At 31.7% G+C, this 19,223-nt stretch overlaps 2 protein-coding genes across 2 annotated transcripts; one reads left to right on the top strand and one right to left on the bottom strand.

Moving 5' to 3' along the window:
* Nucleotides 1–729: 729 nt before the first annotated feature.
* LOC124375177 (deoxyuridine 5'-triphosphate nucleotidohydrolase, mitochondrial-like) lies at nt 730–1,593 on the top strand (the record flags this gene model as incomplete). Its single annotated transcript, XM_046833285.1, is given in 1 exon segment — nt 730–1,593. A coding segment is annotated over 1 exon segment (101 nt), but the record flags the coding sequence as incomplete, so codon positions are not given.
* Nucleotides 1,594–6,399: 4,806 nt separating this feature from the next.
* On the bottom strand, nt 6,400–16,358 carry LOC124375175 (arrestin homolog). Its single transcript, XM_046833284.1, is given in 9 exon segments — nt 6,400–6,804; nt 7,253–7,382; nt 9,275–9,418; nt 10,173–10,330; nt 11,853–11,988; nt 14,098–14,276; nt 14,360–14,550; nt 16,234–16,279; nt 16,281–16,358. Coding segments are annotated over 9 exon segments (1,131 nt in total). The 5' UTR covers nt 16,344–16,358; the 3' UTR covers nt 6,400–6,720.
* Nucleotides 16,359–19,223: the final 2,865 nt, after the last annotated feature.

The raw sequence follows: 19,223 nt of genomic DNA on the forward strand, positions 1-19,223 counted from the left end.
ACTTGAAACTTGTGATCCAAGTAAGACCATATTTTTATACAAGGTAGTTAGTTACATGTGTACTGTTTTGAGTATGAAATTTTAGAATTATATGAAAAAAGTTATTATTTAAATCTTAACTGTTATTCTTGGTCAGTTTATTCTAAATTTTTGTAGTATTGGTCCCATTTGGGAATTCCAAGTCATTATGTTGGTTGAGTAATTTTTTTTAAACCGTTACTTCAAACATTTACTTTTTAATACTGATTTATTTGAACACATTTTATCAGTTTATCTTGGCTTGTTAATAAAGACAGAAGTCATTCAATTTAATTATTAGCATTGGGATTATTTATTGAATACAGTTTTGTCAAAAATTCTTTTCAGTTGTGTTATTAATAAAAACAATTTACAAATATTTTTTGTCAAAAATAATTTTTAATGCAAATGAATTACCAGTTTGGTGACATTGTCGCTATCATCAGATGCTGCACAAGATTATTCGGTCTTAACGTTATCATAAATCATTAAACATGATCATAAATCACACAAGATGATGAAGATCAGGGAGTCAAAAGCTTTGTGATCTGTTAAAGTAGGTCTATTATGTGTTTTGTTTTGTCTATTATGCATTAATATTGAACGAGCAGTAGAAATATTAGTAGGTAATTTTTTTTTTTTGTCAATCAGCTCAGAAGGTAATTTTTGTTCATTATACAAGTGCATTATTTACGTAACTGTGTTCTCTTTTTCAGGAATTGGATGAAACTAATCGTGGTTCGGGTGGTTTTGGCTCAACAGGAAAAAAACTAAGATTAAGGCATAGATTTTTCAATTGTTTCAAAGTGTGACCAAAGTTTAAACAGTGGTGTATGTATTTACGGATTATTGTGGTCGTCTTTATATTTATGGTGAAGCCACAATAATCCCATTTGTGTCCAACGAAGCTTTACATTTATTTTCAGTATTAGTTTTTCATTACATTACGTTTTTGTCTGAATGCAGCAGAGTATTGCTAAATATCTAGTCTTCCCGAAATTGCTGCTTTTATTTCGGAACAATTTTGAACTTAAAGCAAGTTTGTACATATCTTGTTATTTAACTTTTGTCACATGTTAAGTCCCTTTTTCATTTCTCCTATTTCCACCGACAGTTTTTATATTTATAAGATCTTGTAAACAAAATGTTGTTCCTTTGTCAATATCTTGTGTAAATATTAATATGTTTCATTGTTGTAATATATGTTGAATCCTAAATGTGTGTCAGTTGAAATTATAATTTGCATTCAAAATACTGATCTTTCATAAACTTGAAATGTGGGAGGTATTGTATTTGTCAATAGGTTATTCATATATTTATAAGGTTTTGCAGAAAAAGTTAACAAGAACATTTGTTCTAAAAAAATGTAATTTATTTCTGTCATTATAAACGAATACTTCTGTAATTAAAAATATTAAAAGTACAATAATTTAATGTAATTAATGTTAATTAGTACGTGTTAACAGATTAAAGTTTTTCTTAACCTGGATTTGTGATTTGAAAATCTTTTATTGTAGTAATTTTTGAATAGTTTTCAACAGTGTTTTACTTTGCAAAATATTGTTTTTAAATGATTGTGTATGTTTTTTATTTAGTCAACCATGGCTTTTATCCGGTTTGGACGTGCCGTAGTGATGAGTTATCTATCGCATCGGTGCCATCTGCAGAGCGCGCACGTGTTTCAGTTCGGACGGAAACCGGACTTTTCAGTTACTTGGAGTAGTTCACAACGAATGGTCTATTCGTTACGCGAAGTGATCATGGATGTCCCTAATCTAATTACGTTGGTGTAAAACTACCCTGAGCTGTACAATATGCATCACCCACTACTTCAACAACGTTCAACAGGACAACTGTTGGGAAGAGATTGTTGGTATAGTGAACGATCAAGGTAAGAGTGTATTAAATCAAAATAACTATACTATTTATTACATGATTAATTCAGTAACATTTATAACAGTAATTACATATATGTTTATATTAAAAATAACACATGCAAATAATTAAAAATTGTGCTGAAGGGTAAAATCTTGAAGCTGCTTAAAAAAATAATAAATGTATTGTTTACAGCTTCTGCCCTCCTCACCAGGAAGCTGGAATCCTATAGAAAGTCTGGTCGAGAGAGATTGTGTTGTGTAAGTGAAGATAGATTTCAACAAGTCTCATTATTTTAGTATAAAAAGACCCCCTGAGAGGGAAAGTGTCAAGAGTAATAAATTTAATTAAGGTTCCCACTAGCATTGTGAACGATAAACATATTAAAAGATGTAACCAATAATTTAAGGATCTCTTACCAAAAAATTCAGAGCTTAAGCTTGAAAACTGATACAATTCATAATTTAACTAAAGAGCTTCATTGTGTTGTTAAACATAATTTTATTTCAGAATATTAAAAAAAGATATTTAAAGATTATATATTATGTGTTATTTACTGTAGAGTTGACAAGGAAAAAGGTGGGGTAGGAATGAATTTTCCTTTGCTTTTGACGCCAAACATCCCTAAGCTGGAATGAAAAAAAGATTTCCCACTACTGAAATTCATGTAAGTCAGTGAATTGTAACGTGTAGGTTTAACTCCTTTTCAGCAAACCTAAACAATCAGTAAATTGAAAATGTGATTATATATAACTACCAGTTGAAACCTATTTTCATCTAAATATACAGTATGCATTAACAAGTGAGATGTAACATTTTGCAGGTTTGCTGCAACAGGGACCCGAAAAGTTGTGCCTTAAGGATTATAACAGAGTTATTTTGTGTTCTAGGTTAAGTTTGCAAAGACAAATGGACAAAGGTGAGGGACAATCACCACAAAGCTCTTCAGCACCATAAAACCAAAAGCGGCCAAGCAATGTCAATAAAAAAAACGACAAAGTATGAAAAAACTGCACTTTTAATTCCGTACATATCGGACCAAGATTATTGGTAATCAAACTTCACCTCTTCTGAAAGTGCCACGACAATCTTAACATTAACAATGAAGATGCGCTTCTTGATATAGATGAGCCGTTTTCGCCTGCAACATAACACATTGCTAGCCAAAGTCTTCATTTATGAATAGACCACATTCTTCCAGTTCTTCGTAAACATTATCAACACAATGAAATACCCCACGTCTAAAAAAATAAAATCGCTCTGGTGTTACAACTGAAAAAACTGCAGTGTCTTTCTTATTTGATTATTTAAATAATAAACACGTACGTGCTCAGGAAGAAGTAGCACAGAATCCCCTCCACTAGTTTTTTATGACAATGTCAAAAACTGTAAAGGGGTTCCCTATCAGAGATCAAATCATTATGAAATAAGCAATATTCAGTATAATCACTGAAAAAGAAATTGATATTGTGTCATGAACATTCATGAGGTCAAGTTGTTGCCCCTCCGCAAACTCAAATAGTTCCACCCGTGACGAAGTCGACATCATCGCGTAGACGCTCATCTGACGAATATCAGTTCCCTCCGCAAATAGATATGTCCACCTATGATGAAGACGACATCATTGCATGGACATTCATCTGGTGGATATCATGTCCCTCCGCAAACAGATATGTTCCACCTATGACGATAACGACATCATTGTATGGACACTCATCTGGTTGATATGTCCCTCCGGTAACAGATATGATTCTATCCAAGAAGAAATCAATATCATCACATGGACTTTCATCTGGTACATAGTGTCTCTCCACAAACAGATATGTTCCATCCATGAAGAAATCAACATATCGTATGGACTTTCATCTGGTATATAGTGTTTCTCTGCAAACAGATATGGTTCCATCCATGACGAAGTCGACAACATCAGGTTTTTCATAGCACTCCATTTGACAGCCAAGATTTCGAGGGCTACTTCTGACTAGTTTATACACCTTTCAGTTGAACCCACACTGGGCACAACAAAACCCAATGTGTCACTTAAATCTGGGAAACATAGATGTCCAGGAGCACTAACCACAAATGTCGAGATTCTGGGGTGCAAGGGTAATTCGATAGTGTCTAGAGTGTACTGTGGGAGGAGTTGGTGGGTTTTCATTCCTTATGAATCAAAGGTTCTTAAGAGCTAGCCTAGAGTTGAGGGTGTGCCACCCTCTGCCTGCTTTTACTGAAGAGGCTGGTTCAGAGCTGGCTTCCCCTTCTTCCGAGGGTACATGAGTTGAGATTAGTGCCCTAAATTGTTCCTCATGGATCTCGACAGGAGGCGGCCTCTACCCCCAACCTTGCCCATCCAGAATATCCTGTCACTCCAAAAATAGCGCAAAGGTCCTTATAGGACTAGGTGCAATTTTGTAAGATTCTTGTCCTAAGAGAGCAAAAAAATGTATTGACTGATAATGAGGTGTAATTTTTTGTGCACAATAATGAGAAATGAATAGTTGGTTACTAGATTTTTAGTTGATATTGTTTTGTAACCTTAATTGACTTACCCTAACGAAACTGCTATTCTCTCCATATGGCCTATTATTGAAAAGCCAGTAATTGATTTTTGTTAATGTTTGTTTTTGTTTTTTTTTTAGATATTAGTTAAGTTAATTTTGCTTAAATTCTGGGGAAATATGTGGAAGGTACTGTTTGGTACCGGTGTCTGCTTATTATGCAGACCTCAATTTAACCTCACTTCAGTAACTTCCATGCATTTTTCATATATTTGTCATGTGTCATTCTAAACCACGATACCTCTGCGGGACCATAGACAGGACTACCACCGACAATGAAAACCTGGAAAAACGACAATGTGGATTATGTGTGAATTTTCATAATGCTCTAGGAGTTTTTACCAAGAATAGGTCGGTTTGATATGCGGATCTGAATAAGTCTACTCACAGACAACAGCTGATCGTCAGGACACAAGTTACTAGTTGCTAACACGTGTTTTTCTGTACTTCTGAATGAAAAAATTTAGATAAATAATCAGATTACTATAATTTTTTAAGTAATATTTAGGTTATAATTCGTACATTCTATATTTATTTTGGTACACTGCATCTATTCATGAACAACAACTGATCAGTAAAATGAAAATTATGGTCTGCTCTTTTTTACAGAATAAACATTTTGTAACTGTAACTATGTCCCCAAAATATATTACCATAAGATAAAATCGACTGAAAATACCCATGATAAATGGCCTTGGTAAAAGGAAAAGTCACTACTCTTGTTATATACCTAATATCAAATAAAGCATTATTCAGTCTAGAGTACAAATCATTAATGTGTCCATTCCACTTCAAATCATGCTAAATTAAAACTTCTAAGAATGTTGTCGAATTAAATAATTTAAATTGTTTATTATATTCTATTTGATAAGCTATGTTGCAGTTTGTCATATAACTACACATTTTGTCAATATTATCACCAAATTCTTTAATCATCTAAATTTTTAATTTTATATCTTGTCACACACGTTTTACTTCTTATTTATAGAAACTACTTATGTACAAATAATAATTTAACATCTTCACTGTGGTTCAATAGTGAGTGATCTAAGTAATCTAACACCACAGCACATGCACTCAGGTGCCTTCTGCAGTAATTTTTTCTCTCTCATGCATACAGCGATACAGCATTCCCCTTTCAACGTAGTCACCATTCCTCTCAATGCACGTGGTGATCTAGGTTATTAATTTAATGCTTCCTCCAAGTAGTATTGCATTCCCCAAGTAGTATTGGTGGTAATGTTAGAAACAACAAATGATACAGCAGGCAAGTGCCTACTTCTTATTCCATTGTTGGAATAATTATTTTAGAAAGATTTCCTGCCACTTCTTGGAAGAAGCCACTATCAGCTTAGCAGCAGATCAAGAAAGGGTTTATTTTTTTATTGGGTACCATTCGTTAACAATACCTCTGTAAATAGTATATTTGAGTAATATAACTATTTGTTTTATATTCAAATTATTTGACCACCCCTTTGAAGCACCAAGGCTTCAAATATAGTAAAAGAGATCTAATTTGGTAGGAGAAACTTTTCCAGTATTATCACCATTTTGGACCCTGCTACTACTTAGTTTAAAATAAAATAATCACCAAAGTTTAAAACTTGGACTGTCCAAATCTAAATTTAGAGAAGTGACAAAAAATTTATTCTTACCAATTTTATAACTAAAATCAATATAGTTCTTCCTTTGAATCGAGAGGGTCCTAATGTACCACATTTCAAGTCTACAGTATTGCAATCTTTAAAATTGAGAATTATTGTATGGACAACAACTACACTATTTTAAGAAGGATCTTTTGGGTCATTAACTAATATTAAAAATGAATTAATACAAAGTGTCAATATTACATAGATTGACATTTTTCCTCTCCTTAAAAATAAAATAGTTATTTTCTATTTTACAAAATGAGATGAATAATTTCACTGTCCATCAATAACACACAATGTTGATAAAATAAAGAGTTTATTAGTTATTGCAACAGTACAAATGGCCAGTTGTATAGTTACATCAATATGATCCTTATGATAATATTTACTTTATTTACCAACTTAAGATAAAACTAAAAATACAGATTTTAATAAAGTTTAATTAAGGTTTCTGCATGTTAAGCATTATTTGAAACAATAAGTGAATTGAATGGTAATGTATGCAATGTATAATTCTGAAAGTATGCAGTTTTATTTGGTCCACTTTTAGACCAAAGGAAACATCTTATATCAACCAACAAATGGTTTACTGACAGATCAGCCAGAGAAGTGTTGAATCCTCAGACAGCTGGTTCTTCCTCTTGGAGAGCCTCAACATTTGCTTGGTTATCCACTGTTAGCAAATTGCTCTTCGCAGCTCCAGGCTGGAAATTTCATCAAGTTAATAAAAAATGTGCATCAGCATCTTCAAGTTACCAGGCAAAATGAAGGTTACAGTGGCTAAGCTACAACCCTTAAGAGTAACTGTATTGCCTCCTTATTCTGGTCAGGAATGACCTTTTGCTACTGAAAAGTGGTTTATTTTTATAGAGAATCTAACAGCTACTGAAAAGTGGTTTATATTTAGATATAATCTAACAACAATGATACAATTTTTGTTATCTGAAAGAGTTTAAATAGCATATGCGATATTTTCATTAAAATTATCTTTCTATAAATAATCAATTTTGATTTCATATACAAATATAATGGAAACCATGAGAACCCAAGCAGTGTTCCAATCTAGAAGTCTACGTAATTCTGGAAGTGTAAGAAACACAAAATACTACATTTTGTATATAATGCGACATAATTTTGCACTATTTATTGTACCTTGGGGTGCATGAGGATGAAGGGTAGCTCAGCTGTTACCTCCCCACCAAGAGCACCTAGGAAGAGCTTCACCTTGACTGAATATGAAACCACGATTCCGAATGCATCCTTGTGGTCTGCGGACGCCAGTCTAAAACAATAGGTGTTTTTTGTAAGACTGAAGACATCAACATTAATATTAACTTTATAAAAGTTAAACATTGTTAGTGTTCTGTATGTTTTGGGATTCAGCCAATGCAATGTTAGTTACATCAAGAATGCTTGCTATACAGTGCAGTCATTTCTTTGTACACCAACTGTTACACAAAATAATTTACAGACGCTATTAAGTTGAAACATTCAATATTATACAACATTAACAAGTTTTTAAACATTTAGAATTTGTTTTCTTAGTACTAAGATGTAACACTGCCTGAAATTCATTGTGATATATAAGTCAAATTCAAGAGAAACATGAACAATGAATGGGTGTGAAGATTTTTTTAGAGAGAAGTGTGACATTTAGTCATTATCAAAAATTTTGTGCGGAAAGTTGACAAAAAAATATAATTACTAATTGATGAGTTTCCTCAACATTGAGAAGCGTTCTATGGAATTATGATTGAATAAGCAAACAGTCTAGTGAATGTAGAACTGATCTGCTAGGAAGAACTGATCAATGACTATGACTGTTCTGGACTACGAGAAGTAAAAGTTCCATGTTTTGGCAACCATCACTAGACTGGTATAGCTGTAGTCTCACCAAACATAGAATTGAGCTAGCGAAGTGAAGTGAGGAAAAGGAGAATTGAGATAACACTTAGCAACTGAAAGCTTCAAAATGTATCAACCTTTCAATGTTATAGATTTAAGTGTAAAAATTCTGAAATTGTACATTAGCAACAAAATTATCTTCATTTTTTGGACAGATTATAGAGTAGTGAGCGAAGAGTAGGTAAAATTATATTCAACTTTAAACGATTCATCAACATAAATGGTTGCGTCTAGTACCAGTCTGTGCCATCACATGCGTACCTCAAACATGCTAAAATATCTGACAGGTGTTATTTTCGTGTTGATTGGTGATATATTGCTTCTAACTATATATACGAGGCATATCCAGAAAGTAACTACTTAATTTTTTTAGGTTACAGAAATTTGTATTCAAATAAAAAGTTGTTACATTAGTGTACTTAGGTAAACTATTCTTTGACTTAATCACCATTCCTCTCAATGGTGGTGGTGAACCAGGGTATTAATTTTGTATGCCTTCCTTGAAGTAGTATCCCTCCTACATCTTCGTCCACTTTCCCCTTTACCTCTTCATCAGTTGAGATCCTTTTCCATCTATTTGTGGCTTCAGAGAGGTAAAGAGGTAGTAATCTGAAGGTGCTAGATCAGGGGAATGCACAGAATAGTTCAGGACAGCCCATTTAAATAAGGTGAGCAGCAGTGTAGCGTCATGGTGCGACGTGTGGTCTCGCTTTGGGGTGGGCTGTTGTGATTCTCTGCTTGGATCTTCCTTGCTGGGAGACATTGACTGTCTGGTCACATGCATCCGTTTCAGGTCAGTTCCCTCTAGGAGCGCATTTTTAATTTTTTCCAAAATTTTCTCAGTCATAATTGAAGGTCCTCTGATCATCACCCACGAACGTTCCACCATTGTTTAAACTCACGAAACCACTTGTGAGATTTATAGCTTTTTCACATATGCAGTTTTTCCTTATAAACCCCAACCAGTTTTTTCCATTCCAAACAAGGTAACAGATATTTCGTGGGAGATTGGATTGACATTTTTCATGAAACGTATTGTCACACCATCAGTTGTCAACGTACTGACCTCGATCCGGTCTCATGGTGGAGAGGAGGAATCAAGTTATACGTCTGTGTAGCCAAAATGTAGAAACAAATCCCTCTGCCCGTGAGAGCCTTAGTACACTTACTTTCTGGATATGCCATGTGGAATAAGATAATTTTTGTACATAAATTTTCCAACAGCAGCGTTAACAAGTTATGTTGAGCAATAAAATGTTGGAAACTCACAATGTAGACGACGCAAGGTTTGTGTCCTCACTCTTGAGTCTGCCATCAACAGCGATGCCGCGGCGATCCTTGTTGGACTCTAGGATGGGTGTCAGGTATATCACCTTCTGTAGCGAGGATCCTGGCTGAATGGGACAACCTTCCCTACAAAAAATATCACAATTTTAAAGCACAGAATTATATAATGGTAAACACTGTAGTACATCAGTTTTACAGAAAATGCCATTTACATAAACCCATTGCTCTTTCTTTAGAAATAAGTATTTATATAACTGTATGAATAAAAAGTAACATTACATAACAGTTCCGAGATAAATTTATTACTTTCTTTTAATATTATAGTCCCCCCATATTATCCATAAACCATTTTCAAATGTTAGTTCACTTTTCTTATCAAAACAATTTTACTTAAAAAAAAAACACAGCTAGAATTAAATGAGACATTGTAATATTTGCAACCTACACACATACATGTGATCAAATGATAACAGACCAAGGTGCTGGTTATATAGATTCGTTGTTAAATAGTACTGCTGCTATTATCATTTCTCCAAAAGTTTGTAGTAAATATTGTACTGTTTTTAGTTTGGATGTGTCATGGCATCTAAATTATAGGTGGCGTATATTCAAATTCTGTTCGGAAGGGAGCAATTTTCATCCACGTTGTACTGTACCGACTCTTGTCTGTGAGGTTCCCCGTGCAGATTTATAACCTTCGGAAACAGGCAGAGTAAGGTAAAAGAAGCTAAATATCTGCTTCTTTTAATTTAAAGTGAAAGTATAGGATTCAATTTTGATAAAGGCTTATTTTCTGTACAATTTTTTAATGTTTCTCACTCCCTTTTTCTGTTGTGTCCGGAAATTTTGTACTGTCTGAAAGTTACGTATGAATACTCACTGAGTTTCCAGGCTAGCAACTGCTGAACGGTACTGGCCGTTCTGGAACAGCACTACGTCTATCCCTTGTTGCACCATGGCCTTTATTTTCTTCACTACTTTGTTACTGTTGTTGCGAATACAAACATTCACAGCTATCTTCTCCCCGTGGTGATACAACTGGAATAGCATACATAATTACCAACTAAACGATTTTAAATTTGTTTCTTATTAAGCTTCATTTAACTCCATCTATAGATCAGTTTGATAAAATAAAACATGATGTTTGGAAAAATGCTAATTGAAACTTTACAAAATGGTTAAATTGATTTAAATAAATAGTTTATTTCATATCATGTGGCCTTTTATTAATTTACCTTATGTGTTTCTATTTTAAAATATGTTACTCAAAATTGCTTTTACTAGAGCATTGTGATATAGAATAATTATTTGTTTCTAGGATTTATGTATTTGCAAAAAATGAGAAATCAAACTATTTCAATAACACATTCACAATGATGTGCACCCCATGGGGTACATGTTATCTTTCAGAACACCGGGTTTTCATAAAGCATGTTGCTATTCATTTCCTTATTGAGTTTTTATTGTTTTCCTGTCTTGGTGGTTTATTAAATGTGATGCTGCGCTTAAATAAATACCTTAGACTATCGTATACAGTCGGCAGCTGTTTAAACTCAAATATCTTTATAACTTTGTTAATCATGAACTTGGAGGAAAGAACATTGTGGAATGCTTACAATATTTCGTGTACGTAATAAACAATTTTTTAACTCGAATGGTTTTTGAGATACTGAGTACATGTAAATCCAAAGAGAAGTAAATAATTAATATTTCAGACTTCACAAAATCTACCTATTTCTTCCAGGTGAAACAGAAAGACCATTTTTACCAAATCAGTATCAGTTGCTAAATCTACAATTCTTACACTACTTATTCTCTTATTAACTTTGTTGTTGTCTTACTATAATCTAATTTATTGCAATCATGAACATATTGTATGGCGTTCAAAATAGAAGCAAATTTTAAAGAAATTCACAACAATTATATTATAGAAAATGAAAATAATACTTCAAGGGCAAATAGTATATAAGTAAATATTACCTGATAAGTAACTGAAAAATGCATTTAGACTATTTGAATAAAATATGAGCTCTTAACTTTAACTATAAACCCATTGGTTGAAATTTAATCATTGATGAACATTATTTTTCATCGGATCGTAACAAATAAATCAATGAGGTGAGGTTTTTATTAAATTCTGTATTCTCATTATAAAATTGCTTTTTTAACACGTTCATGACGACGGCTTATTTCCAGACTTTTTTTATTTGCTGTAAAATCTTTCAATTATTATTGGAAAAAATTTTAATAATATTTTTAACATTAAAAGCCTTAAGTATAACAAGAAATCTATGTAGACTTCTCAATTTGACAAAAATAATTGATTTCAGTATGTTTTATCAATGTTTCTCGGTGTAGCCAAGGGGTACCTAAAAATTAATATTGAATATAATACACATACTAAAACTGATCCAATCACACAATGTATGACTGTCCCAAATCCTAAATCTGTAATCGTAGGCTATCATTCAGTTGTGTTTTATCACCAAGATGTTCAATTGATCCGAGAGGTTTTAATTATTTAACATTAACATTAACAAGGATATATATTGTATCTGACCTGCTTGTCCAGTGTAACTTCCAGCTCTAACTCTCCGGGGCTGAGGAGGAAGTCCTTGCGCACAACAGTGCAAGGTTGGCGACCCTGCTTTGATGGTGCATATTGTACCTTGCGGAATGCAAGAGCCACTGTACTTCTGTATAAAAAGATAATTTAGTTTAGTCTTCCTTGCAGAAAACAAGTAATAACTAACTTGAACTTTATTTACTAGAAGTGATTAAATAAATATACTTGGATTCTTAATAATAAAATCATAAATTTAATATTTTCTCTACTACATGAAACAATTGGCAGTTAATTTACTGGAACTTATTAATTATGTATAAATGTAGCTACATTGCACAATACCATTGATCATCTATTTATATTTGGTTTGGTCATGCCATTATCATTATGCAGGATATATGAAAAAACTTGTTTTAAGTATAAATTTAATGAGGAAATTAATGAAAAATTACATCAATCAGTATATATTATTAAAGAGAATTCCTTCAAGTTTTGTAATGTTAGTCCAACAACATCTTTAGAAGTTCTCGGTCTACCTGATGGTTTTGGTTTAAAACCATAGGTTTCCTTGAAAGACTAGCCAATGATGGATTGTTTTAGCTGTAGGTGGTTTACCACCATACTGACATAATGATAACCATACAGTTATAATGTTGTTGCACTGTTATAACTAACTTGGTTTTCACAAGCCAAATAACACTGCGCTTTCTGTTGTGGAGTACACATTGTTGCTGAGTTGCATTGAAATGCACTGCACACATGCCTGAACTGAACTGAGGACAAAAATAGCACTGGTCAAGCAGGCCTGCCAACTACAGGGGGGCCAAACTTGGAAAGTTGAGAAATAAAACACCATAAACTAGAATAGTATTATCACTTTGTACAGATTCTAAGACACATTAAAACTAGGGAGTTCTTTTTCAAACACCCTGTGTATCGATATAAAATATTTTTAGCATGAATGCCTTGAATACTTTTGAAGAACACTTTATTAAGAAGATTTGAATCTCATGCAAGCCACAAAACGGGGAATTAATGAAATTATTTATGTATTTGGGTTTTTTATATCCCTACCATTTACTTTGAAAAATTTTTTACCCCTAGTTCAGATGAAACTAATGCCTATGTATATCTAGATGTTTTGACCAAGTTTAGCTTTTCTTATAACAATTTCAAATACATTTTTGTATAGTTTGAAAATTGTTAGTTTTGCCTCTTTATCTCAACTGAGAATTTAAAACCAGTTTTAATCCAATCACTTCATTGGGTATTAATATCAAGTATGATTAAATCACATTTGGGTCTTTTTCAATTATTGGCTCTAGTTGGGTTCTAAACTTAAAGGAACACTAGTCAAAATACCTTATTTTTAACTTGCTGAAGGTATTTCACTCCCAAAATCAAAGTATCAGCTGAGATAATTAAATTAATACAACATTCTTTATCCACAGTTTCTATGTTTTCTATCCACATTGCCAGTTTAATTGTAGGTATACTTATTGTAGCCAAGTGCTTGTATCATATAAATTTGTTTATTGTAGCCCTCTCTTACTTTAATTATTTAGATTATTTGGTATTAAATATATGTGCAATCTAAGACAATTGATCAATAATAGCAAAATATCTATAAACCTGCCATCGAAATTTATAAGGCTTTAGAAGAACAAAATATAATATTAATAAATTTTAAATTGGCACCATGTAGTGCATGATGAAAACTAGGATCTAACATTACTGGTAAGCTAGGGAGATACCATAATACGAGAATGCATAATAATCTCAAATTTTGAAACCGACAACATACGGTTTCCTCTGTTTGTTTTTTTACTTTATACATAACTATTATGTTACTATACGTTATAATATCCCTAGATTGGAGTTAGGTTGTTTTATATGTATTTTTACGGCTTTTAATGAGGTTTTATTTCCCTCTACTGTCCTCCCTAACTAATATTTCAACTAATAGTAATATACGTAACTACGCCACTAGTTACTACTCTACTATGTTCTGATTAAATTTTTGAGAAAATGTTTATGGCTATAAGATGCTATCATTATAGTGCATTATCAACACAGTAATGTTTTATCATAACGTGTTATATTTAGCAGATAACAATCTTTTGAAACACATGGATTTCAATTATGTAAGATATTTCAGGTATTTGAAAGTAGATTAGCAGACACGCCAATACCAGCCATAACATGCCTAGCCAGTGAGCAATAAAAGTATTGTAAGTACCTGCGATGGGAGCGATCTGTCTCGTTCTCTCCGACAAATGTCTTGACATAGTACTGAACACCACATGGTTCCCCATTGTCCTCTATCCCCGGCTGCAGAACCACTGAAGACGGTGCACTCGGAGAGATTGTGAAAGTGAAGGGAAATGCGTTCGGGCCAAGCTTCTTCATCAGCCGCTCCTAATAAATGTCCGTAATTTTGTTATATGCAAAATAATTATTACTGAAGGGACATAGAAATGATAAATAACAGAGAGACTTACTTGCAGCTTGGTAAGGTTTTCTTCACGCTTCTCTGGAGGCGGATAAATTTGCTCTGAAGCGAGGTATAGATCTTTCTGAAAGTTGAGTCCCATGACTTCATCCTCCTCGCGACCGTAGCGGAAGCTACAGACCACCTGACCAAATACTTTCCGGTCTTTGAGATAATCATCGTCCACCACTATCACTCCGTCTGTAAGAGAATTTACATCATATATAACTACAAGATATGTTGTAAGAATGTACTAATGGTGAAAATGTGTTATATTTGAATAAGATGCAGTCATTTGAAAAGTGGCATGTAATTAGTGAATCCTTTGAGAGTGATGGTAAGGCCAATATAGATAAAAATTGGTATAACTATATTGTATCAAATTTAAGATAACCCTAAATATAATATTACATTAGCAATAATTGTAATAAATTATATGCAATTTCTAGTATTATTAAAGTTTAATATGAACACTGTAAATTATTACTTTTTTTGACATGATATTTTTATAACATAAATTATCTGTACTGTTTTGTTCAAACCAAATGGTAAACAATTAATTTGAATACTTTATTCAGTAAAACACACACACGTGTATATAATTAAATTTAACATTTTTTGTTGAAAATATAACTAAAAAAAATTGGAACCCAATACATTATTTACTTATATAAATGTTCAGACATTTTAACACCATTGTTTTCTACTTGGTTTTGATTGTCCTTTTGCAAATTTGGTGTTTTTTTGTAAAAGTGGTTATAAAATATATCCAATTTTTATTTTCTGGTGGAGAAAGCTGGTCTTTCTGACACGCTACATTGGCTCTGGCCATATAAGAGTTGAGTATAAAACTAGTAAAAGAGTGGTCTCTCGATTTTAGGACTTCTAAAATAGTGCAAAGATTCAAGTATTAATTAAAAAAATAAGGAGTAAAATAGTTGACTGTTACTAGGAAATGAGAATTCTGATATTTCAACATATTGGACCAGCAGCACTATTAAGGAACATTTATTATTAGTTACAATTATAGCTACAGTATTATTGTATGTCTAAATCAATAATTATATTTTCTAATCTAATAAAGGTATTTTTGTTTAATAGGATAGGATAGCAAGGGTTGATTTTAATAAAAACAATTGTTTACTCTAACGGCTTTTCATTAAATAAATCATAACTATTTTGGGTATGAATTTTGATTTTTTTAAATACCAATTTTTAAATTAGTATGATAATTAAATTCTATTTGGGAATAACTCAGTTTATTATATAGAATAAATAACTTTTTTTGTCATCAATTTAATAAAAACACTTTCAAGAGTTATAATTCACAATATTGCATTGAATGTAACTTGCAACAAATTTTAATGTATTTTGTATTTATGACTTTTATATTTAAATATTATGTAATAGAAATGTTAATCATTCCAAATTGAGAAAAACATTTTTTCGTATAGTTGAAAAAACACTGTTGTGTAATTCGAGGAAATTCTTCTCATTAATAAACTAATAAATGTTCCTGGAAAATTGTTAATGATGCTAAATATCGTTAAAAAGTATTTTTATGTAACAGTACAATTAATAATTAATTGTTACCTCATTAGGAATCCCAAAATTTATGAAATAACGTGAACTTATATCTTATAAGAACTAAAAGATTGTTACTGTTCTGCAGTATGACTCCCAATGACAAATAGAAACATATTGGCCTGAATATGAAGAAATCAGTTGCAGGATGGAACATTGTTATTTATGTTATTGCACAGTAATATTTTGTGTGTAATTCCATATTTAAAAAAAAATTAATTAACACCACTATACATGTATTTAAAATAAGGAAAACTGTCACGGCATCATAATTAAAAGTAGTTAATATGTATGACTCACCAATAGGTTCAACACTAGTGATATGATCCACAAAATCTCGTTTTCCCGAGATACAGAGTGAGCTTCCCATTCGGAGAGACTTTCTTGAACACTTTGAAGTTGACCACCATGTTGTCAGCCACTGGCGAGGGGGAGGGGCCACCCTCCTATATAAGCTAGCAGTTCACCTGGCTTCCTAAGCAAGTTACCATAATAAGATCCGACTGCGTGGGCAGGTGGCAGTCACGTTGATAATCCCGTTCTGTGCCATATGCAATATTCGCCACTCTGTCGTCATTTCCGGCGACCTTCACAATTTGCGTCAAAGAATGTGGAAGTTAATTTTAGAAGTCCTTAACTATTTTGACTATGGAGAATTTTCTAAAGAAAGATATCAGAGAAATGCAATGTATTGAAGATAAAACTTACTGGGCTATAATCTTTTTGAAAGTCCAGGTGATCTTTTGATTATTTTAAAACACCTTTCTAAAGTTTTACAGTAAAAGTTAGTTTAAATAATTTTAGAAGTCCTGAACTATTCTTTCAATTAGAAATTTCTAAAGAAAATTACCAGGGAAATACAATGTATTTGAGATAAAACTTACCAAGCTGTAATTTTTTGAAAGTCTTAGTCATCTTTTTATTTTGATTATTTCAAAACACTTTTATAACATTTTACAGTAAAACATTAGTTAAAATGATTTAGTATAGACAAATTAAGATAATAAATAAATATTTTTGAGTGATTGATTATATGGTACTCATTTTAGCCCATATAATAAAGTTCTTTAAAGTTCTTTTAGTGTGCAGTTAAGCAATAATAATAAACTAATATTAAAAAATACAATATAAATATAATGCAATATGGGAGATGTCACATAAATGTTTATACATTAATTGAAGTTTATGGATATTGATAATCTATCTTTATTTGGACACTGACTAACTTTTGGATTTATTTCTCATAGAAAATATTCAATTTAGTCCAGGTTTTTAAATTATTAATTAATGTTTAAAACATCAAGTTTTTATGTATATGAAATCAGCTTGCACTGCCTAATTTTCACTAACAAATTTATATTTTCTCATGATTTCATATCAGTTTAATTGAAAGTTCTAAAATTTAACAACTTGCAATATATATTTAATTTATAATATCTATTTTGTGTTTATGTATTCCTAGAGTTATACCAAAACAAAACTTAAAATTTCAAGTGTCTGTTTAATAACATATTATATATTATGTAATAAAACAACATACATTGGTAGTTCAGTCAATGTTATTCATGCAATTAAAGAATACTTTGTTATTAAAAATAAATGGGTTATGTAAACAAATGTGCTAGATTCCATAAATTTTAAATTGACTAGCCCTCTACCTATTAACCAGACTATCTGGATACCTGCATATTTTATTCAATTGATAACACAAATACCAACTTTCAGTCAATTATCTAAGTAATTTTAATACTATTAACTTATTTTCCAATGTAAAATATTGCTCAGCTGGAAGAAGGTGGACTTTACTTATGGCCGTCATCTCTAAATATCAAACTGAACTTACATCATTAGTTTAGATGTTTAATTTGCACAACTCAATTCAATTCACAAAACAGCTTTATTCATTTAGCATACAGACAGATATACAGGAATAGTGACAGGATTCATGTCCATATTACATAGAAAAAACAAGAATTCATACAGAAAAAACAAGATATATTACAGGAAATAGAGAATAGTACAGTTAAAACTCAACCAAGTTATGTGTACAAGCTATTTCTGTACCATGTTTAGTCAGAATCTATTAGGAACCATGGTAGTTATCGTGTTCACAATCATTCCCAAAATGTTGTTATGGTGCTTAATACTTTGTACGTCAGCTATCTGGAAATCTTATGAGATATCACAAAATACGTAATAAGAAACATTATTGTAAATGATCTGAGAATTCTGAAATACTATTTTGTTTTGTGCTATAATATATATTAACAGATATAAAAAAACCATTCCATTTCCAAACTTTGAATGACTGCCATCTAGATATCTTGGGAGATAGAAACAAGTGAAAGAATAAAAGTAGTTTATAATTATGTAATATATTGAAAAAAAATATTGTTTTAGATCTTACGTTGGGAATTATTTGAGTTAAAACTTGTACTCAAATGTGAATGGAAGCCATTTTGATACTCTTCATTGGTTAAGACTTAAAAATGAACTCATCCAAGCTATGTGCAAATAGTACTTGTGTACTAAATTAAGTCTGGGTATTTTAAAAAATTACTGTTCACAGGCTGCCTTTATGGCATAAACACACACACACACACACACACACACATATATATATATATATATATATATATATATATATATGAAACATATCGTAGGTCACAATCAGAAAAAAATCTGAAAATTCCACCATAAGGGCAATTGCAATAGGCAATTTCTATGAATTCTACCTAAAATACAAGCTGTTATTAACAATAAATTAGAAAGTAGGTATTTTAATAAATGTCTAGTCGACAAGAAGATATCAAAGAAAATCTTATGTTTGAAGTTTATACTTGCATTGGCTGAGTTCAAGCTAATTTAAAAAAACATACAAGATGGCAGGTGTGTTAATTTTGGGCCAGTTTGATCTCAGCTGTTACACAACACTGTGAAAAATGTTATGTATATCTAAGAACTAAACAGTTTCTAACAACTTTTTAAAATGTTACATTATTTTATATCTCTAAGGTTTTATAAATGGCAGCCATTCAAATTATTTCCAAGAGGAAATAGTTTTACTTTAAATATTTTGCGTTGTAGAGCAACATCAAGTTTATATGAATTAATTAGACTGAGAAACCTGTGCAAAAAAAGAACCATTAAGGTTATTCATTTTTCATATATTCACTCAATGATATCAATGGAATCTTGCTTTACGGTCCTAGTGCTGTTAATAATCTAAATTCTATTCTAAAAATGCAGAAAAAAAAAAAGCCATTAGAATTGTTTTTAATCTTCATAAT

This window comes from Homalodisca vitripennis, unplaced genomic scaffold (assembly GCF_021130785.1).
Source record: "Homalodisca vitripennis isolate AUS2020 unplaced genomic scaffold, UT_GWSS_2.1 ScUCBcl_14604;HRSCAF=25498, whole genome shotgun sequence".
In the NCBI taxonomy this organism is placed as follows: Eukaryota; Metazoa; Arthropoda; class Insecta; order Hemiptera; family Cicadellidae; genus Homalodisca; species Homalodisca vitripennis.